Source organism: Drosophila innubila, assembly GCF_004354385.1.
Source record: "Drosophila innubila isolate TH190305 chromosome 2L unlocalized genomic scaffold, UK_Dinn_1.0 4_B_2L, whole genome shotgun sequence".
NCBI lineage: Eukaryota > Metazoa > Arthropoda > Insecta > Diptera > Drosophilidae > Drosophila > Drosophila innubila.
In genome coordinates this window covers 11743072-11765472 of record NW_022995372.1, presented here as the reverse complement: position 1 = coordinate 11765472, position 22401 = coordinate 11743072, and the positions used below count along the sequence as shown (strand labels likewise).

Sequence of the window (22401 nt, the reverse complement as noted above, 5' to 3'; positions counted from 1 at the left end):
GTACTTAAAAAAAAGAACATTTTCGAAAAAAGGTATTCTAAATTTGTGTACTTTTTTTTTTAGCTAGAATTTTTTTTGTTGCAAAATTTTTGTTCGTTTTTTCTGGTTTTTTGATTTATATTTTTTTTTTATTAAATTAACCAACCTATTTTCCCGAGGGCTGACGATCTTCAAACATTTATTTAAATGTTTACCCTAAAGTGCCCACACACGACAAGCATGCGCGCTGAGCATGTTTGGCTCGCGTCAATTTTTATCGTGTGTGGAGTAGTTGGCGAGCGACTCGTTGGTATTTGAAAAATTTCAATTTCAACGAGCGGCTCGCGCTTATGCTCGTCGTGTGTGGCGTTATGTGCGAGCATTAAATCAAAACACACCAAACGTCACTTTGATTTTAAGAGTCAATGAGATAAAATTGAACAATTTGTCGTGTGTGGGCACCTTTAATTTTGTCTAATTTTAAATTTTCATTAAATTTATAAACTGTTGAGTTTTTGCCTTTTTTAAATTTAAAATTTTCTTCAGTGATGGGCGACAATATCGACAAAATAAGTTGACCATCGATAACAAAGATTAGTTCGTTCATCAAAAATTGAACTTCTGATCCACTATCATGTATGATATCGATAAGCTCATCGATAAGTTTGAGCTGTCGTTAAATTTGAATTGGGAACTTAAAACCATTTTTATTTAAAACTAACCCACAATAGTTTAAAGTTGATATTTATATGTTTAAATTATAGAGAAAAGCTATTCTAACATTTTGCGGTTTGGTTCTGCAGCTTCTGCCATAAATCGAACTGTTCGCTAGATTTGACCATGTGTAGGCTTATAGATTTGCGTATATTGCATGAAGTATGACCGATTCGTCTGTTGATGAACTCGTAAACGTGAAAGCGTTCAATATCCAAACTTTGCGCCACAAAACCTGTGATGAAGACATCCTCCAGGTTCAGATATGCCTTCTTCAGTGATCCCACATATAAATCGTGGATAATGTCACCAGTCATTAAGTAGGCAGGTCCCGTGGTGAACGTGGGATATACTTTTTCTGGATACTGGTTAATGGATACATAGTACTTGGATTTTTTATTACGAACGGGCTTCCATTTATGGGCCAATCGACCAAAGATGGCTCGCTTCTGTTTGCGTTTTTCCCGATCTGCTGTAAAACTCAGGAGCATGGGCACATTGATGAACATGTCGTCATCCGTCTTTAGCAAATACTTGGCATGATGACAATGCAGATCCGCCCACTCCAGAGCCGAGATAACTTTAAGCGTTAAATTATTATAGGAATCAATATAGTTTCCTCTGATCAGATCGCCATACAAAGAATTTTCCTCACTGAGAGCTTCATTTACCGTCCTGTTAGTACTGCGACCCAAAACAAAAGCTATGCCAACATCACGACGTGCTCCATAATGTCCCCAGGTCTGTCGGATGGACATGCGTGCATCCGCATGCTTAAGTGCTGAGGTGATCAATACCACAAGCCTTGTGCTTAAGCCGTTAAGCGAACAAATGCGATCCACATCAATCTCTTCATTTAAATGACCGCTCTCATAGAGCTTTTCTGTTTCAATCAGTAAATTGGGAGAATCTTTTATTTCTAATAGCACCTGTTGAGGAGTGTTTTCTTTCGGATCTTCTCTTATGCCCGGCTCACTTTTGTTCTCGTGCATTGAGGTAACTTTGTAAGAGTAGTCAAAATATGGTTTAACTGTAAATAAGTTAAGCGATTTAGTTTATTTTAATTTTTACCTGTATCTGTATTTATCTGCTTCCTACGCAAATCGCCTTCATTGGAAGTCTCAGCCTTATGACTGGAATCAGCCGAAGGATGTGAAGACGATTTTCTTAGCCGCTTCTGTTCCTCCACTCCTGAAGACAGCCCGAATTCGCCTGTGTTATTCAACTCCACCATTTCCATTAAAGATGGCAGCTTCGTCAGCTGCTCCTCCTGCTGGCGACCTGAATCTGCAGTTATCTTTTGTGAGATGGAAATCTCTGGGTTAAACGTCGATGTCGTGGAATATAATGCATAGATGAAAATAGTGAAAATTATAAGTTTAAAAACTAGCAGAGTGCGCAACATGCGAGTATTGCCTAAGTTGACGACTGCCATTGTTATCTCGATATTTGACTTGATTTTGTATTTATTTTCTTTTTTGATTTGTTTTTGTAAATACGAACGCGATGATAAAATACATAATACGCTTGCTGTGATCAGTTTTGTGCACTTTTATTGAGTGCAACAAAAAGTAAACACATAAACAAGCGAAATAAAATGATATACATATTTTCAAAAGCCAACTTTGATATTTAGAGAAGTTATATGGTATTTTTTAGTTAATTAATTTAAAATATATTATGTCGATGCTATATCAATTAGTTTATGCAAAGGACAAAAAGAAAGTATTTAACAAACTTAATTTTGAATAAGTTATGAGAGCTCAAAAAATGTGCAGACGTAGGTAAGAAGGGAACCAAAAAATTTCGAAAGAATTCAACCTTTCCAAATAAACAAAATTTATCCATTGCTTTAAAATTAACATCACATCCTTTTGTTCTTCGTCTTTATTCTTCAGAAACCCCATACGAAACAGCTCCGATAGCTGCTGGTGAGAGATTCCATTCTTTATATATGGAATTATTATCCTCGGCGTCCACATTTTTGTTGGAATCAAGGAATAGATACTATATTATATACTATATTTAAAAAAAAATCTGTGTAAAAGGAATAATTTACCATATAAAATGATTTACGTATTTCCAAAAGTCCACTGCAGTATTTTAAATAAATAAATAAGCCAACTACTTATTTACTATATCATACAAAAAACCATCTTTGATCTTTAGAATTACAGAAAATAAACACAATTGAAATTCTTATAAGAGCTGCCTTTTATATATTTAAAAAAACACAGATTATTTGACGACCACAGTAAGCCAATAGTGTTCTTTGAGACTGTTTTCGCTTCGTTTTTTTGGTAAAATATTGAAAATTTTACCTTGCATTACGGCTACTAAAGGTGTGAGTTGTGTTTTGTGAGAGTGTGTTTGTGTGTATATTGTGTTATCATACTTATGACCACAGTTATTGCTAATTATCAGTTAAATAATGGCATTTATAATGCTAAAGTTAGACTACCAAAACATAATTTAAAATATATATAGGTGTACGCATAGTACATTATGTTGTGTAACTCGAGAGTAGACATCAGATACATTCCTAATACTTAGAAACTAAAGTATCTCTAGATGCTGCCTTTCTTTTTTATCTTTTGCTAATTCCATTGCTCTAACATTTAACATAGATTAAATTCACAGCTTAAACCTAAAATACTATTTACATTTTGTAGTCTGATCCAGCAGTTTCTTCCACAGATCAAACTGTTCGTTCGACTTGATCATGTGTACGCTAATGGCATTGCGTATGTTGCAAGGATTAAACGAGATTCGACGATTTACGAACTCATTGACGTGCAGACGTTCGATACCCAGACTTTGGGCCACAATGCCTGTTGTGAAGACATCCTCCAGCTTCAGATAAACTGTCTTTAACGCTCGCACATAAAGATCGTGCACAATGTCGCCTGTCATCACGTAGGCAGGTCCTGTGGTGAACGAAGGAAACACTGCCGCCGGGAACTGATCAGTCGACACGTAGTACTTGGATTTCTTATTACGAATCGGCTTCCATTTCTTGGCTAATCGGCCAAAGATGACGCGCTTGTCCTTGTGCTTCTCCAGCTGTTTCACAAAATTCAACAGCTTTGGCACATTGATGAACATATCATCATCTGTTTTTAGTATATACTTGGCACCATTACAATGCTGATTTGCCCATTCCAAGGACGAGATCGTCTTTAGCGTTAGATTATTATAGGAGTCAATAAAGTTTCCTCGAATCAAGTCGCCGTACATGTAGTTCTCATCGCTGAGAGCCTGATTCACCGTCTCGTTGGTGCCGCGACCCAAAACAAAGGCCAAGCCAATATCACGACGTGTTCCATAGTGTCCCCAGGTCTGTCTGATGGACATGCGTGCATCCGCGTGTGTCTGTGCCGACGTGATCAGTATCAACATTCTAGTTTTGGTGCCATTAAGCGGACAAATGCGCTCCACATCAATCTCTTCATTTAAATGTCCGCTTTCATAGATTTTGTAGGTTGTAATGCCCTTGGATGGATCCATTGGACTGCTGGGAGTCTTGCTTTTGGATTTCGTGGTACGCACCGAGGGGACTTGCGGCTTTGGTGGTGGCGGCTTCTCCTTTGTTTCCTCGCCGTCCACTTTCACTTGCATCACGGCGTATGAAGAAGCTGGCGGCACAGCCGCATTGTTATTGTCCAGCAAATTAATTTGCAAGTCATCCATCAATCCAGGCTGATTGGTTTTATCTGCAAACAGTGAGCAAATTAAGTAAATGTAGTTGGGTTTATTTGATATACTATCTAGAAGAGCGTTATGTGCGGTCTGCAAATTGTCGTTGCGTAATATGCAACCCAATAGTCTCTAACGACAGGCGTCGAGCGTAAAACAAACTATTCGGAAAGGCTAAACGAGATCGAATGTAAGAGACCCAGTACTTATATAAAATTGCATAGCTACCGAGTTCATTCTAAGGGTGTTATTCAAATTTCGGGACAGATCCCCACTTAAGTAATATTACATGTGTCTAAACTCATATATAGTGTGGTGCCTATTATATTTTCTGACATCTAAGTGTTCATACAGACGGACTTGGACACGTTCATTGTTGAAATTTTCCATGATGCAGAAATATTGGTTAAGTCCTACTCTTTATTGGGTTATACTTTTGTATACTATTTAAAAGAGAATTGAAAGATATTTAATTTTAAGTGGAAAGTGCTACCAAATTGATAATGTGAAATCGTATTTATGGAGTTATGACAGTCTTGAAGTAAATGAGTCACATGTATATATATTATTTGCGTTTGATAAACTTAATACACCCTTTGCTGTTTTTGATTACAGAGTCTAATAACGTAAACGCTAATGTTTGTCTGCCTTCCAAACCGTTAGGAAAGATGATACCTTTGTGTTTTCCAACTGCCAATTAGCAAACACACAAAGTGACCTGATGCCTGACGCCCGCCAATATAATCTGCTGACAATTGTGTAGAACAAGGCAACATGGCACTCCCATTTTGTTATGGAAATGGAAACGAACCCGTGTGTTGTTCGTTGGGCAACGCGTTGTTGTTGTTGTTGTTGTTGTTGTTGTTGCTGCTGCTGCTGCTGTTTGATGTCATGTTCTTTAGTATCTTATCGGCATTCTCAATAAACTTTTGCAAATTGGAAGTCGGTATCATAAGAATCTCCGCATCTGAAGGCGACTGTTGTTGTTGTTGGTGCTGCTGCTGCTGCAGCTGTTGTTGTTGTTGTTGCTGAGGCGAGGCAATTGCTGATGCAGCTGCTGCTCCAACTGATTGCTTAACAGTCAGCGACTCACTGTTGTTGTTATTGATGTTGCCTACGCAATAAAATATATTTAACACACGCTGTCAATTAGCATTATTGTTATGGCCAACTCACCTGTCATGGCATCAATGCTTTGCACATATTGCTGCTCTTCGAGCAACTCATCGGCAACATTGGGCGCCTGTTCACTGCCAGCCATGGGACTGGCACCACCAGCTCCTCCATCCAATAGCGCATCCTCATCAATGGTGGGCAAACGATGCTGCATTGGAGGCTTCCTATGCAACTCCTGCGATCTAGATTTACCATTATCCTCCGCTCCGGCGATGTTCAAGACTCCCGTGTTGTTTAGATGTTGTGGCAACTGCTCCGATTGTTGTTGCTGTTGCTGTTGACGATTGGCGGCTCCCGTTAGTTGTTGTGGCGTTGGTGGCGCCGCCGGAGCGTGCATATGTGTTGGCGTCAACGTTGTTGTCATTGTGGAATACGATGCATAGATAACGATAGTGAGTATTACGGCAATCAAAACCAACAGAAAGCGCAAAATGCGCGTATTATGCAAATTTCCAACTGCCACCATTTTGATCCTTTTTATTTATTTATCAATCTCAATCTCAACCACAAATCAAAATCAAATCTTTGATTTTTGAGTATTCGTTTTCGTATTTATTTTTCTATACTTTTTTTTAAATATTTATGACATTTACAAACTGTAAAAATAAACAAAGTAAACTTAACGTTAGAATATTATGTTTAATAGAGAAACATTCAAAAAAATTTCAAAATTATAACATAAAAAACAGTTGTAGTTGTCGCTATAGAATTGCTCATAACTGATATGCCGAGAAAAGAAGTGAAAAGAGCACGGAAATGGTGCAAGATATCAGATATGTATAGAGCTCAAATGAATAAATACTTACAAGTTTCCTTAGGTTTTTTTTATGAAAGAAAATAATAGAAGAATTAAAGAGTTGTCACATTCATTTGTCCAATACAATTATGCCCATTATTACCCATTTCACATGCAGGGTATAGGAAAGAACAATCTATTCACACTAGCCTTATATAATGTGAACAAAACAACAACGATCAATCAATTGCTAAAAATATACAAAACACGTATGCACAAATTCGTACACAGTTGGACGCTTGGAGAGCAAAAATAATTTGGTTAAAAGAGTCGCAGACACGTTGGAGATGAATGAAGTACAAATGCTGTTCTGGGCATGCTAATGAACTGGACAAACGTGAAAAGTAGGAATATATTCAAATCAACAAATCCAGCATCCAAAACTGTTGTCATGAGTCTCTTCTTGCGTCGCCTTCCATATGGTAGACAATCCTTAACATTCTTGACCCGATTTGCCAATGGAACGAATACTTGAAGAAACCACCTTCGCAAACCACTTGGCTGACAATGTACACACATGTACATATGTACGTATGTGTGTTGTGTCCACTTGACTTGCCCCGACCCACATACTCATAATAGGAATAGCTTCTCCAGCTGTAAGTTTATAATCGGTCTGTGATCAAATAGAAATTTGATTACAATGTGTGTTTTTATTCTTATCATGGGTATACTTATTGGCGTTTATTGGCGCTTTTGTCAAGCTACTGACACTTGACGCTGACGGATTTATCGCTTTAGTGGAGGCGATTAAATGGCCAATTCAATTGTAAGAATCAAATTACAAGGGGTTTTAAGTTATGGGTAAAAGGGTAAAAGTTTGTGGCCAGATGGAGTCATCGTCCACCCTTGCAGTTCAAGTTTGCTGTCGAATATTTTTATAAAAAAAAAACAAAACTAATTTAATGCCTCGAATTTTGTTAAGGCTATTTAAGTGCCTGTGTACCGGGTCCTCACAGCCGATCACACTGGACGGTATCGTTTTTAGTAGCTGTACACCGATATTTTCAAATCACAACACTGAACCTAATAAAAATAAAAGCCAGAGCCATCAATGCTATTTGTTTAGAATTTATTATCAGTTTACGAACTTTAACGATTGATTCAAAAGTCGAAATAATCGTAGATAAAGCGTCATCGGGAAAACTACAATTCGTAATTACGGCAATATTCCAATCAATTGAAAAGTTTCTGCAGAAGTTATTGTGATAACGTTATCGAATCTGCACTTTAGATAATTAAATAAATATGAAGGAGTTGGCGTGTTTATCTAATCTCTAGCTAATTCAAAAAACGATAACAGGTAGACAGATTGGTAACAAGGCAAATGAGAAATCTATTTAATTATTCTACAGTTATGCGACGGATAAAAATATTGGGATAACTGTAATTATTATGTACTACCAAATAATTAATGTTTTTGATGAAAGATAAAAAGTACGAGTATTTGAAATACGACATACTGTAATCTTATCCATCAATGAACAGTCATATAGTCTAGAGTGGAGTGTTTTTTGAGAGTAGTTCAATTTATTGCCCATAACAAGGTTATTACCAAAAAAAATTTCCTATGAAAACCTTTGATAAGATGTTTCTCTGATAGGATCATTTCCGTTAAACTGTTTCAGTTTAGAGTGCAAAAATAATGTAATGAATTTTATAGAATTATTTTATAATTGTTTATATTGCTGTTATCGCGATAATGTTTAGCGAGCGTCATCTTGACCGGGTTTATGTGACGCACTGTGCAATTAACTCAACAAATTACGAGTCAAGAAATATTCAAGCGTAAATCTTAAAGTACACAATGTCTAAATGAAAACTAATCAACCGTTTTATTGGAGACCGCAACGTGACGCATTGAGGCTGGTTAATCTAGAAAGCGAGAGTGTCTTATCAGCTGAATTTATAGCTGATTCTACTCTCGCTTGATTTAGAGTCCATTTCCCTGGCTATTGCAGTAAACCATTAATGCGTTATTTTAGTACATGTGTTTTAGCTATTACCAATGTGAATTAATGATAGAAAGAAAACAAGCATTAAACATTGGCACTTTTGGCGCTAACAACTAATTCTTATCAGCTAACCAAGACTCAGGAAGTACACACAACTTCCAACTATTGTATTAAATCATTTATCTGAAGAAACAAAAAGTATTTACTCGGGACATAATTCATGCAGATAAACGAAAAAATAAAATACATATATGTATATTTCTTTTAAATATAATTGGAAGTGCACGTGCTCACTTGCTAGATTTAAATGAGGTGCTAAATTGCGACAGATTCGTTAAAAATTGCAAATAATTAGTTTAAGGTCTAATTAGAAGTAACACACAGTTTTTGCTTGTGATTATACAATAGGAGTGGGGGAGTGGGGAAGCTGGGGATCACTTAAGCTAGACGAACTTGGAAATGAAGTAAGTATGAACCATGACAAGTACAATGAACCGCAGAGATTATCGTCGGTTATAGTGAGAAAACGGGTTTTAGATTTAAACCGAATATCTTTCGGTTGAACCGCGTTGCTATCAATCAAAGTCGCATCAAAAGCTTTAAGAGGGCGTTGACCAGGAAGATGATATCCATGAGATACATAGTGTGTAGCAGCTGATCAAGCTTCCAAGTTGGCCAAGATTGCTTCCGGCCACACTAATGAAACCATCGCTCGTAATACGCACATGCAATTTGGGAATTTGGTAATAATCGTGCGCTTACCAAAAGTATTACTCAACCATTAAGCAACGCTTTGGTTATGTTAATAAATTAAGCACAAAACAAGAAAACAACACTGTCATTGGTTGGACATTGCACGGTCACCCTGTCTTTTGTCTCGGAATGGACACAAACTCTCAAACTAACTTACCTGCAGCTTAGTCGCAGCGTTCGACTTGGCGAGTAAATTTGTTAATTGAAGCAGCGACTGCGACTGCGACTATGACGTCGACGGCAGCAGCAGCGGCGTCAGCCTGAAGACAGCGACAATGTTGTCGGTGATTGGGCTATGGCTGTGGCTATTGTTGGACCAGGGTCAAGCATAATTACTAGATGGCTGGGCCGGGTCTATCAGCCTTATTGTGTTGTCTTATTAGTTATTTTTAGTGTTTGTTCATAATTAATTTGCGTTTGTTGACAATAATCAAACGACGACAACAATAAGTTGTACACACTCACAAACACACAGACTTCTGTGTCCCACTGTGCCAAGTGCCTTGTATATCCAGTTGCCTTGGGAGCCTGTGCTTGAGTTCCGAGTATTTAATTTGACTTATTTTAGCACACTTTCATTAGTCATGCAGACCAGGTATAAAGACAGACAATGCGTTTATTTCTGGCTAATATACTACACACAAGTGTATATACAAAGGTTTCGGGTTTTTCTTTTTTTTTCTTAGTTACTGCTGCTGCTTTTTTGCATTGGTTGCTGCGCGACAATGAATTGCTTTTCATACACTGTTTGTTACACCACTAAAAGTTATGCAGTTTATCACGAGCACGTATGCAATTAATGGCCTCAGTATTTGGGGTTTTAATCTCATTAAAATTAATCTCGAATACAGTTTTGTTTACTCCGTGAGACGTGAACGGGTGCGAATCGGCCGTCTTCGTCCGCAAGTCGTTTAACTCTTCTCCTTCTTTTCTCGAAATGATAACCACTAGAGGTGGAGAAACATCGATGGAAACATCGACGCACCGATACATCGATGTTTCCTTGTTACTATCGATGTTTTCTTTTCTACGCAATAACGTTTATATAAATGTGTAGCACATTTGATTGTTAGTGTTATCGCAGGCGATGTAAAACAAATTAATCTCGATTAAATAGATCTGTTTTGAGCTAACGATTATAATTTTTCGTTTGAAAAATATTTACCTGTGAATTAATAAATATGTTATGTTTTCCAATTTAAACAATCTGTTTTTTAAATTAAAATTTCAAAACTAATTAAAATAAGAATTTAAATAAACCTTAATGCTTATCGAAGTTTTCTTAATTTTAAAACATCGATGGTCGCAAACATCGATTGCTCTCCACCTCTGGTAACCACCCTGTTGCTATAACAGTCCCAGTTAATTTACCTATGTTAAGCTGTTATTTACAGCGAACTGTTAGTGATATTTAAAACAATGAGATTTTGTAACAGACTAACAAACCGAAAATAATTGTAGTTTAAGACGTGCAAGGTTTTTTTAATTAAAAGTGATCATAACCGAGAATTTCAATCAACTTTTAGGGCTTTTAACTGGTTCCGATTATAACATAACAGCATAATGTTTACGTAAATTTTTTTAAAGAGTTGTCTTAACAAAGGTCGTTAATTGACATGTCGATTTAAAAAATAAAAATGACCCAAATAACAAATAGCACCATTCTAACGCCCAATCCTGCCAGCCCGTTTTATGTTGCGACAAGACAAACAAATGGGTAGCACTACATTTGGAAATCAGCTGTGCCGTCTCGACACTGACGGGCCAACCTGCCAGCACTAATAAATTCCAAATTTTTAAAGTGCAAAAAACTCAATAAATATGAATACATTTGATGAAAATTTAAAATTCGAAATTAGATAAAATTAAGGCAAACATTTTAATGAAGGCTTGAAGTTCGTCAGCTCTCGGGAGAGAAGTGAGAAAATTTAATAAAAAAAAAAAAAAATATCAAAAAATTGAGAATATTCTAATAAAAATTCTGCAAAAATTTTAAAAAGTCTACTTAAAAAAAATTTAAAAAAGGTACAAAAATCAAAATAACTTTTTTTTTTGAAAATATACGAACTTTTTCAAGTACAAAAAATCAAACCAGATCGGAGTCTTTTACTAGATGGGCAACCCTCGGTTTGGCAAAAAAAATAGGTGACTCTTTCGTGTGTTGGTTAAAAAAAAGAAGAATTGTTATTGTGAACACGTAGCGGAAATTTGGTTTTGGTCCAATATAAGCGTAAAGTGAAATTAAACGCATATGCTTTAAATAAAGTGTTGTACTTAAATGTAGCATGCATATAATACACTAAGTGTCGTTCGTTTAACAAGGAGGCAGGAGCATAACAACAGCTGAAACCGAAAAACCAACAACGCATAACTATGTCATTTGTGGGTGGAGGGGTTGGTGGAGGCACCGATGTGCACAAATTTGTTGAGGCCCTCCAGGCAGACTTCAAGACGCTCTCACTTGAAACGAAGAAGAAGTATCCGCAAATAAAAGAGGTAAGTGCTTGGTTCCAGGGTCATATTTCACTGCAGCTGACGTATGCATCATTTTGCCTTCTTCTAATTGCCGCAATTTGTCATACAGCCGTCGGTGGGGTGGTTAGGTGGTTGGGTGGTTGCATGGGATGACAACGCCTTACGTGGAATGTGTGGTGGTGCCGTTGTTCTGCACCTGTTTCTGTGTGCGCGACGACGCAATTATGAAATTGATATCAAACCGGTCGGTCAGCAAGAAGAAATAAAATTGATTTTATGACAATTACTTGAAATGAATTGGACATCGTCATTATTAAGTTCATAATAATACAATTCAATTTTCTTTCAGGCATGCGAGGAGGCAATTGCCAAGCTATGCACAGCCGGCAGCAGTCCACAAAATTCGGTGTATTACACCGTCAATCAGATACTCTATCCGCTGGTTCAGGGCTGCGAAACAAAAGACTTGAAAATTATCAAGGTGATTCATCGATCATATCAGCAATGTTTAGCAATCATGATTAACTTGATTCCCTTTCTTATAGTTCTGCCTAGGCATGATGCAACGCCTCATCACACAGCAGGTGGTGGATCAGAAGGGCGCACTGTATATAACCAATGCCTTATGGACGCTAATGGAGCACAACATCGAGGAGGTCAAAGTGCTGCAAACGGTGACATTGCTTCTGACCACAAATCTAGTTGTGCATGGCGACACATTGGCTAAGGCATTAGTGCTCTGCTTTCGGTTGCACTATACCAAGAATCCAACAATTGTGAACACAGCCGGCGCCACAATAAGACAGCTCGTCTCTCTGGTCTTTGAACGTGTTTATTTGGAGAAGGATTCGGTGCCCAGTCTACAGCAACAACATCAACAATCTGTCAGCCCAGATGGAGATGGCCATAGCCCACAAGATGGACAGACATTTGCCACGGACGCCTTTCATTTGTTTCAGGATCTTGTGCAGCTTGTTAATGCCGAGCAGCCTTACTGGCTGGTGGGCATTACAGAAATGACACGTACCTTTGGCCTCGAACTGCTCGAAGCGGTGTTGAGCAACTTTAGTGCAGTGTTCCATGAGGTAAGACCACAACCAATCTCGAATCTCGTAAAGTTATTTTCTTTTGAACTGCAATAAATAAACAATTCAATACCCTTATCTTAACTTTGCAGAATCAGGAGTTTCGTTTGCTGTTGAAGGAACGCGTCTGCGCTTTGGTTATAAAACTATTCTCTCCAAATGTGAAGCATCGTCAGCTCCCAGCACCAAGTAATGGCACCGCTGCAGTCACAGCGGAAAAGCCATACTTTCCGATAAGTATGCGGCTGTTGCGTTTGGTGGCGATACTTATACAAAAGTATCATACTATACTGGTCACTGAGTGCGAAATCTTTTTGTCGCTGATTATCAAGTTTCTGGATCCGGACAAGCCGCACTGGCAGCGTGCATTGGCCCTGGAGGTTATACACAAACTGGTCACACGTTCCACGCTGATTGCCTTTTTCTGCAAGTCGTATGATTTGAAAAATCATGCTACACACATTGTACACGACATGATCGCTGCCATGGGCAGTTATGTGCGCTATTCTCTGATCAATGCCTCGGCGGTACTGAGTAATGGTGGACAGCAATTAACTGGAGTCGCTGGACAACAGCCAAGCACATTGACTGCGTTGGCGAGCGGTGGCAACAATCAGTGTGGTTTTATGTTCCGTGGCGCATACCTTTCCTTGGTGGCCACCTTTGCGCCGGGCGTCTCCAAGGCTGTTTTGTAAGATGACTTTACTTTTTAAACTAGAAAACTTGCTAACAAAGTTTTATTTTAGCTTGGAAATGCTGGACAAACTTGATGCGCCTAACATACCTGATAGCTATGGCATTTCCCTGGCCTATGCTATTTTGTTGGACATGACGCGTTCGATTGGCGGCGTTATTCAACGCACGCCTGAGCCGCATCCTACACATAACACGGCCGTTATAAGCGAGGAGGAGCATAAGCCATTATGTCTGCAGCTGGTCAACTCCAGTTGGTCTGGTCTGCTGAGTGCATTCATTCCGCTGGTGGAAACATCCATCGATGAGGGCACCACTGAGAATATACTAAAGGCTATGCAAAACTATGCGGCACTTTGTGGAATGCTAGATCAATTGCAACCGCGTGATGCCTTCATTATGGCAATGTGCCGAGCCTCCTTTCCGCCCCACTATGCAATGTCCATTTTTGCCAACACCGTGCAACCTGATGTAGATCTCAGATGTAAGCAAGAGATAACGTCTTATACCGTTTAGATATGCTAACAAATTCTATTATCAGGTCACACTCGCAGCGGGAGTCAGGATCTGAGCAGTCAGTTCATCAACAGCTGCAATGCGGATGGCGGTGACTTTCGGCCACAGATTGTGGCAGTGGGAACACCATTGCCCAGCGCCTCGTTGCCACACAGTGTGATGCAGGCACCTGTAATGCTGACCAATAAGAATCTACAATGTATGCGTGCGATTCTCCTGTTGGCCCACAATAATGGCAGCATTTTGGGCACCTCATGGCACATTGTGCTGCAGACGCTGCAGCATTTGGTGTGGATACTGGGATTGAAACCCTCGACAGGCGGTAGCCTGCAGGCAATGCCCAAACCCGCCGTGGAGGCCAATGTGGGCATACAGACGGCAGTGATGGCTGATCTGCCAGTGCTGTCACAAATGATTGGCCAACTTTTTGAATCCAGTCAGTATTTGGATGATGTGGCATTGCATCATCTGATCGATGCGCTCTGTAAGCTCTCGCATGAGGCCATGGAATTGGCGTATGCCAATCGAGAGCCATCGCTATTTGCTGTGGCCAAGTTAATGGAAACGGGGCTTGTTAACATGCCACGCATCGAAGTGTTATGGCGTCCCTTAACAAATCATCTGCTTGAGGTGTGCCAACATCGACATATACGCATGCGTGAGTGGGGTGTAGAGGCCATCACCTATTTGGTCAAGTCCGCGTTGCAGTTCAAGCATAAGCAGCCGCTTAAAGAGAATCTGGTAAGTCGTATTACCTAATTATAAAGGGTGTTTTTGTTTAGAGGGGTAAATTTAAAAAATGTATCTATCTTGTTGAGATAATTAAGAGTATATATATTTGTTATCTATTCATGCATCAAACACATGTATAAATAAAAATTACATTTTTATTTTATAAAATAAGTCAGTAAGTGATTCATTTTATTTATTTTTTGTTTTTAAGTAAGCGTTACGTTTTTATAGATGACTTGTTATAAAAATCAAGCTTTCTAATAAATAAAACATTATTTTTTATTACTTTATAACCAATTTCAAGATGCACATCTCTCAAAAAGATACACCTTTATAAAGTTCAGTATGACGTACATCTTCTATATATTTTTTAAAGGAACTACAAACTATGTTGCTGAGTCCACTCTCGGAGCTATCCACAGTGATGCATGCGGATGTGCGTCAGCGTCAATTGGATTGTGTGCTGCAGATTTTAAATACAGCTGGTGAAATTCTATCATTTGGCTGGCCAGCCATCATCGAGATAATTGGCGCCGTTAATGATCATCATGGCGAGCCTCTGATCCGCACCGCATTCCAGTGTCTGCAGCTGGTCATAACAGACTTTCTAACGGTTATGCCTTGGCGTTGTCTACCCTTGTGCATCAGCACAGCGGCCAAGTTTGGATCACAGACGCAGGAGCTGAATATTTCACTGACAGCCATTGGTCTTATGGTAGTTAAAAATAGTGAGAGTCTGGGAATAAATTAATATTTCATATTTTATGTTTGCAGTGGAATATTTCAGACTTTTTCAATCAAAACCAGGATAAGTTGATGTCCACACAACTGGAGGATGTATCCATTTTGCCGGATTTTCCGGGCACCGTCAAAATGCCGCAATTTGATAAGTTGTGGATGTGCTTGTATGCCAAACTGGGCGAGCTGTGTGTGGACCTACGTCCCGCTGTACGCAAATCCGCTGGACAAACATTGTTCTCCACAATAGCAGCGCATGGTAGTTTGTTGAATCCTCCCACATGGCAGGCGCTGGTCTGGCAAGTGCTCTTCCCGCTGTTGGACAATGTGCGTGCTCTTAGCAGCTCAGCAAGTAACGAGAAGGTGGACGCCAGTGGCAACATTCTAATCCATCATTCACGCAACACGGCCCAAAAGCAATGGGCCGAAACACAAGTGTTGACTCTCTCCGGCGTTTGTCGGGTGTTCAACACCAAGCGAGAGTTGCTCCAGATGCTTGGTGACTTTGAGCGCGCCTGGTCGCTGATTCTTGAGTTTATACAGAATGCGGCGCTAAGCAAAAATGGTGAAGTCTCCTTGGCGGCATTAAAATCGCTGCAGGAGATTATGTACCACAACAGTACGGAGCGCGCGCTAAAGGATGCACAGACAGCCAAGCAACAGGACGACGAAATTTGGACCGTAAGTTTTATGAATGCGAATTTTATTTAAATACAGCTGTCGTATATAAGACTTATTTCTCAATTTTAAAGTACAAAAATAATTTGCATTTAATGATTGGAATTTAAAACTATCGAAAAAAGAAATTATGTGGATGAATCAGAAAAATATTTTTCGACCGGAGCCCGGTTTTGAGGCGTTGCGTTTCTCGAAAAATCAAAATTATTAAATCTAAAAATTAAATAGTTGTTTCGGGACGAAACGCGACCGATATTAATTTCGGTTTGATTCCCTAATAATAAACTTTTATCTTAAATATTAAAATTTACCTAATAATTTACATAATGATGATTTTTGCAAACAAGGCTCGTTATGTTTACTGATTAAATTAATCAAATATTGTCGATTATATATATTTTCATTGCTTAAAAGCTGTTCAAGTTTAATTGAAAATGTTTTCAAGGACATCAACTTAACCAAAACTCTTTTGTTATATTTGTCAGATTGCCTGGAACATTTGGCTAAGCATAGGCATGGAGAGCACCAAAATGTCAGCGACAACAAGACAACTGTCCGGCATTGGCAGCCCTAATGACAGTCAAGAGGACTTTTACATTCCCAGTCAGGCCTTTCTAACGGCTCTCATACAAATCTTTCCCGCCATTTTTCAGCACATTCAAGTCAGGTGACCAGTTCGTTTATCTTTGCAATCAACTACCAGTTACTTAAGAAACTATTCTATTCTCTCAGATTCAGTGCCTCCGACTTTGATAAGTTCTGCACGGTGTTGACCAATGCTGTTTGCATACCCGTGCAAACGGATGCTGTGCCATACATAATGTCTACAGTCTCGGATACGTTGTTGACCCCGCTGCATGATGGCATACTGGAATGCATGGAGCTGATACAAAAGGAGGCAACTAGATCCGACTCGGATCCCAGCATACGACAACTGATACCCGCCATCTTTCGCCAGTTGTTGATCTTTAGCAAGTTCGCATGCGCACCGCCAACATTCCAGCAGAGTGTGGAGCACAATAAGTATGGCAAACCAAGTGGTCATTATGCCAACAATGCATCTATTGAGGTCGTAAGCATGAACTACATTCCGTTTGGCGAGAAGTCCATAAGTATTTGCGTTAAACTATACCAAAGCACCGCTACCGAGGAGTCGGTGGTGCAGGAGCAGATATTGCATGACATTGTCAAGGCACTGCGCACTCCGCTAGCTATGAAGTACAAGTGTCTATCCTCTAGCACCTGGAAATTGGCCATCTCCAGTCTTATCAGTGTGCTTCACACGGGATTGAAAGTGGCGCGTGTAAAGCCGCAACATTTTGCCAGCCTGTGGGATGATTTGGCTGATACCCTGGACAAGTTTCTATTTCCAATCAGTGTGTGCACGATCGAGGATCGCGGCTTAGAGGAAATTGTACTGGATGAAACAATCGATTGCCAAGTAATTGAATTGCTCCGTGATGAAGTCTTGCCACATGCACACGAGATGCCGCATCAGTTCATCATGCAAATTGTTGTGCTGCTAAACAAGGGTTCCATACACTCTGCATCCGATAGCAACATTTGCTATGAATCCGATTGGAAGCTACGCGAAATCTTTGCCAAAACTTGCTTTGAAACTTTGCTGCAGTTCTCACTGCTAGAGGATCAGAGCACGGCCTCGGCCTGTAATAACAATCGCCTTAATGCTAATTTGCTAACAGCTGGCGCCGGAGGAAATGTCAACAAGGACTTTGCCGGTCGCCTGGCGGTCACTGCGCTGCTGCATCGCTTCCAAGAGGTGCTTAAGCGTTTTAACGATGACGAGCGTCAAAGTGGCAAGTGTCCGCTCCCTAGGTAAGTTTAATACTAAAAGGGAAAATCAGCTAAAATATATCTTATGCGAAATATTATAGATTCCGTCTTTCTGAAATATCGTTTGTGTTGAAAGCAATTGCAACGCTTGTGGTGTCCATGAAGAAGGCGCCAGCGTCCAAAGGTGAGTGTGGTCTAAACATAGATTCACTTTAAGAATTTTGACAAATAATACTGAGAATAACAAAATTAAAAAACAAAAATAAGGAACAATAAATCAAATTAATGAGGAATTTAAATTAGTAGAACCTATTTCACATTTGTATTCTGAATAGCATTCTTTTTTTTAACCTCGAAGCTTTTACTTAATTTTAAAACATCCTATTTTGATTTCCTTGAATTTGATTGTTGTAAATCCTACAAAAAAATAAATTTGAAATTAGCATAAGTTCATGAAATCTTAACTTTTTCCCTCGTCCACAGTCAATAAACCCGCTTGGGATCTGCTAATTGGTCTGTATCCCTATTTGGTGGACTGCACCACAACCACGTCGCCGGAGGTGTCTCGTTCGCTGCGCGAGGCGTTGCTGCAATATACGGATCTGTTGCAAGCACCACGCACCTCCAATGATAATGCAATACAATCGAATGGACAGCAGTGAGAATATGATTAAAGGAATATGTGGAAAGCGAATCGTTTTTAATTGTTTAAGCGAATGTCCCTTTGAATATATACTTATACTTATAATATTTACATATTTATTTTACTTTGCATAATTTAATATTGTTATATATGCTTACGCCCACTTTTTACCCTTTCCCCGTATGTGTTTGTTTAATTATTATAGTACATTTAATAAGACCTAAGTATATATGTATTATCTGTCAGATGTAGGCAATAACAATTCAAAATTAAGCTGTCAAGAGCTTTAATGCTCGATAAGATAAGATGTCCAAGTAGACCCGGATAACCTACTATGCAGCAGCAGCAGCTTTATCGCCCAAAAAGAAGACGACAACGACGAGGACAACAACAAACAAATGTATTTCTTTAGTACCTTTTCGCTGTTTACTGATAATGATATGATATGATAACAATACATAAGCTATCCGTGTAGCGCATTTTAATCAACCTACTTAGAAATGGAATAGATTTGCGTGTTAACTAAATCAAATACACTTAACCATGATGCAACAACTTTGTAGTGACGTTTTTAAATAAAGCAAAATTATTATATATTTAAGAAATCGCCTTTTCATTATACAAATATCATTTGATAAGGCTGACTTATGGCGTCATAAGTCTATCGGCTATCGCAATCTGCAGTTGTTATTTACGCCGGAAATTTGGTAATGCAAATAAATTAAAATAAACCATAGGCTTTACAAAGTGTGAATAGGAACTTACCCCTACTGTGTGCTGTAAAACGTGTTTCAGAGATACCAGAGTGCAATAAAATGTTAATCTAAATAAAATTTTTATTTTAATTTGTTTTGTTTTCATTTTAATCGGTATAATAAGTATAATAACATTTTTTGTTCTTCTTGTTTTTTGTTTTGTCATTCATTATTATTTTACCTGTTAATTTTAATGTATTTTATATAGTGTTTTTGTTTTGTTTTTAATATTAGAATTAGGCAATCGAGTTAATACTACCTTCGTTTAAATATTATGCAACGAATTGGATTTTTTCTATGTTTTTATTTATGAATTTTTAAATGTATATTTAATAAACTCATTTCCATTCTGGCTAAGCAACATTTCGGTCTCTCAAGCGATACACATGTTGCTTCTTCTTCATCATTTTACTCATTTAATTATATTTTATATGTTTTGCTGTGCCTTTTTAACTCAATTGTTTTTTTTTTTTTGTAGTTTTTTTTTTTAATTTTTAATATTAGTTTTAATGCCATGGGCGCTAAATGTACAGTTGCCTTGTAAAAATGTACAATCCAAGCGCTGCTTTTAAAATATTTTTATTTTGTGTTTCATTTATGCTTAATAATGTTACAATTACTAATTTAGTTTTTAGTTGAAAGTCGCAATCACCTTAACAAATAGCCGCAATTATATATATATATTTCTATATATATATTCATATATTTATATATATATATATTTTTAGTGTTAATTAACCTTGTGTTCTTATTATTTTAAATCATTGTTTAATTTCATCATCTGCTGTGGAGATTTTTTGGGTGAGTGGGTTGGGGAAAGAGGGTGGCGGAGGGGAAGTCTTAGATATAATACAATTGTTTTTATTACTGCACTAACGCTCGTGTGGATTGTGATTTGATTTCATATATGTACTTAGTTATTAACTGGGCTCTTCACCATCTTTTATTTACTTTGCTTGTTGCCGGCAATATGGTATTAAGTATGTATGTATGTTATGCGTGTGTAGTTGTTTTTAACAATTTAGTTCATTTTAGTGACGATATTTTGCGTGTGTTTTCTGATCGAGTCTCCTTTACTGGTTTTTCCTCTAAAAAACATGTGTAATAATTTATAATGCATTTGTTTGTTAAACAAAAGTAACGCAAATGGTCGAGTGCTAAAACAAGTGTAGTACTTCATAAATATATATATATATATATCTTAATATATATTAGATAGATGTATATGTTTATGTATGCATAGTGTATATAGTATAGAAGTATCTGTAGATTAGAGGAGAGGCTTAAGGAGCGCAGTTTTTCAATGAAATTCGTTAAATTTGTTATGTTTAGAAATTTGATGAATTATTTTGTATGGTTATTATTAATTGTTACCTAGATTTATATTTTATTATATATGTATATTTATTTTTATTTTAAAATTTTATACTGTTAGTGTAGCTGTTTATTGTTTGTGTTCAATTTATTAAACTCTACATTAAATTACATAGCTAAATTGTTGTTGGTTGGTTTTTCATTTTCCATTTTGTTTCATTTTTAATTTTGTTTTTTTTTAATGCCATTAGCCATACAAAATGTCGTGTTGCATATACATACGTACGTTAATATTGTATATGTATATATAATCGTTTTGTTGTATCTTTTAGTTTAATGAACACTTTGTTGGGTTCAATTCAATATTAGTTTAAAAAGTTTGCATTTTCCATATTAATAGTATTGTTGTTTCTTTTAAGTTAGTTTAGTTGTAAGGTTATGTTAAGTTTAGCGTTGGTTTAAAAAAGTTGCTCATCGAAATGAATATATATATATATATATATATATATATAAATATATACATATATATATATAGTTAAGAAGCGCTGTGCCCTGTTGACTTGTGATTTGTTTAAACTTCCCTCGATCATATATATATATATTACTATATTTTCTATATAAATTGCTAAAAATCATAGTTAATGTTCATAGTTCAATAATTAGCAATTTAAATACAGTATTTGCCTAGTTGAAGACGCCTGGATTTCATTCTGCCAGAATATCATAATATCGCATAACCAAAAATAGATAAAACTTTTCATGCAGTTTTTTAGTGTTGTTTTTTTTAATACTTTTTGTTCGGCTATCTATCGAATGTGTAATTGTTTTTTAATTTAATTTGTGGGCACTTGATTGATTTTTATTCAATAACTTTTTTAGTTTCCTCGTTAATTTATAAGTAAAAAGATTTTATCCATTTTTGGCCATACGTCTGGATTTCATTGTATTAATTTATATATCTGTGGATATAATTTCTTTTCATCTTTTTTGTTTTATTATAAATGATTTACCCGTAGTTATAACTGGATTATAGAGGGTTTCTTTTAAATTGAAAGCAAGTCACACGTTTCGAATACAATTTGAAATCAATATGAAAAAATGATTACATCGATTTGCAAAGTTTTTCTTAATTTCTTTTAGTAAATTGTTGTTCATCTTGTATTTCTACTGAAACCCTAAGGCATTTTCTTTTCTTAATTTGTTTTTAAGATCAACTTTACACTACGAAGGGTTGAGGGAGGACAATAATAAGGCAACTGATATATCAGACTATAATTTAAGTATAAAATAGATCCATATATGATCGTCATATATGCCAAGAAGTGCACTTATGAACGAAAATTTCTGGAAACAGAATAATTGGGAGGATTACAAATACCTATTTTTTGAGAAAATTGTTTATAAAACGTGTGACTTGCAGTTGATATTCGATCTTTGATCATTGTCGATCATTCGTTATTATTGTGTTCAAGGCTGCAAACGGTTCGAATACTAAAATATAGAAGTAATAATTCCAAAAATGTTGTAATATTTATATTTTACTATCTATCATTTAACAAAATTATCATCTTAAGTTGAATGCTTTAAGAATCTTGACATTTTTATGTTGAATTATTTAAAAGAAAAAATAAAAACAATTGAAAAAATAATATTTTTTTTAATTTTAAATGTATAATTATCAAAATACAATAAGATTTAAATATTTATCGTTTGTGTCTTATACATATATGTAAAAGTAAAGATTTAATAAATAAATATATTGTTTAAGAAAAATTAAAATCGAATCAAGTTGTGTAGCGAAAATATTGAAGCTTAGGGGTTCTTAAAACCGATCAGTGAGCTTGATAACCTGTTTTAAATTTTTGAGATTTGCAGCCTTGATTTATAATTATGTGTATTTTTGTAAATA

General features: G+C 37.0%; 3 protein-coding genes across 3 annotated transcripts; 1 reads left to right on the top strand and 2 right to left on the bottom strand.

Annotated features, from left to right (window-relative positions):
- Nucleotides 1-666: 666 nt before the first annotated feature.
- Nucleotides 667-2286, bottom strand: LOC117780762 (beta-1,3-galactosyltransferase 5-like). The gene is made up of 2 exons (XM_034617407.1): nucleotides 1765-2286; nucleotides 667-1693 (listed from the first exon to the last, which is right to left on the bottom strand). Exons 1-2 carry the CDS (start codon nucleotides 2126-2128, stop codon nucleotides 756-758), a joined length of 1302 nt encoding a protein of 433 aa, XP_034473298.1. The 5' UTR covers nucleotides 2129-2286; the 3' UTR covers nucleotides 667-755.
- A 601-nt stretch (nucleotides 2287-2887) lies between these two features.
- Nucleotides 2888-6135, bottom strand: LOC117780932. The gene is made up of 3 exons (XM_034617627.1): nucleotides 5566-6135; nucleotides 5201-5503; nucleotides 2888-4406 (listed from the first exon to the last, which is right to left on the bottom strand). The coding sequence occupies exons 1-3, from the start codon at nucleotides 6029-6031 to the stop codon at nucleotides 3349-3351; spliced, it is 1827 nt and encodes a 608-aa protein (XP_034473518.1). The 5' UTR covers nucleotides 6032-6135; the 3' UTR covers nucleotides 2888-3348.
- A 5047-nt stretch (nucleotides 6136-11182) lies between these two features.
- Nucleotides 11183-19019, top strand: LOC117780709 (protein MON2 homolog). Its single transcript, XM_034617341.1, has 12 exons — nucleotides 11183-11565; nucleotides 11894-12025; nucleotides 12090-12629; nucleotides 12722-13320; nucleotides 13376-13806; nucleotides 13864-14579; nucleotides 14947-15285; nucleotides 15345-15989; nucleotides 16472-16653; nucleotides 16719-17822; nucleotides 17882-17964; nucleotides 18264-19019. Exons 1-12 carry the CDS (start codon nucleotides 11443-11445, stop codon nucleotides 18440-18442), a joined length of 5073 nt encoding a protein of 1690 aa, XP_034473232.1. The 5' UTR covers nucleotides 11183-11442; the 3' UTR covers nucleotides 18443-19019.
- The last annotated feature ends 3382 nt before the right edge of the window (nucleotides 19020-22401 follow it).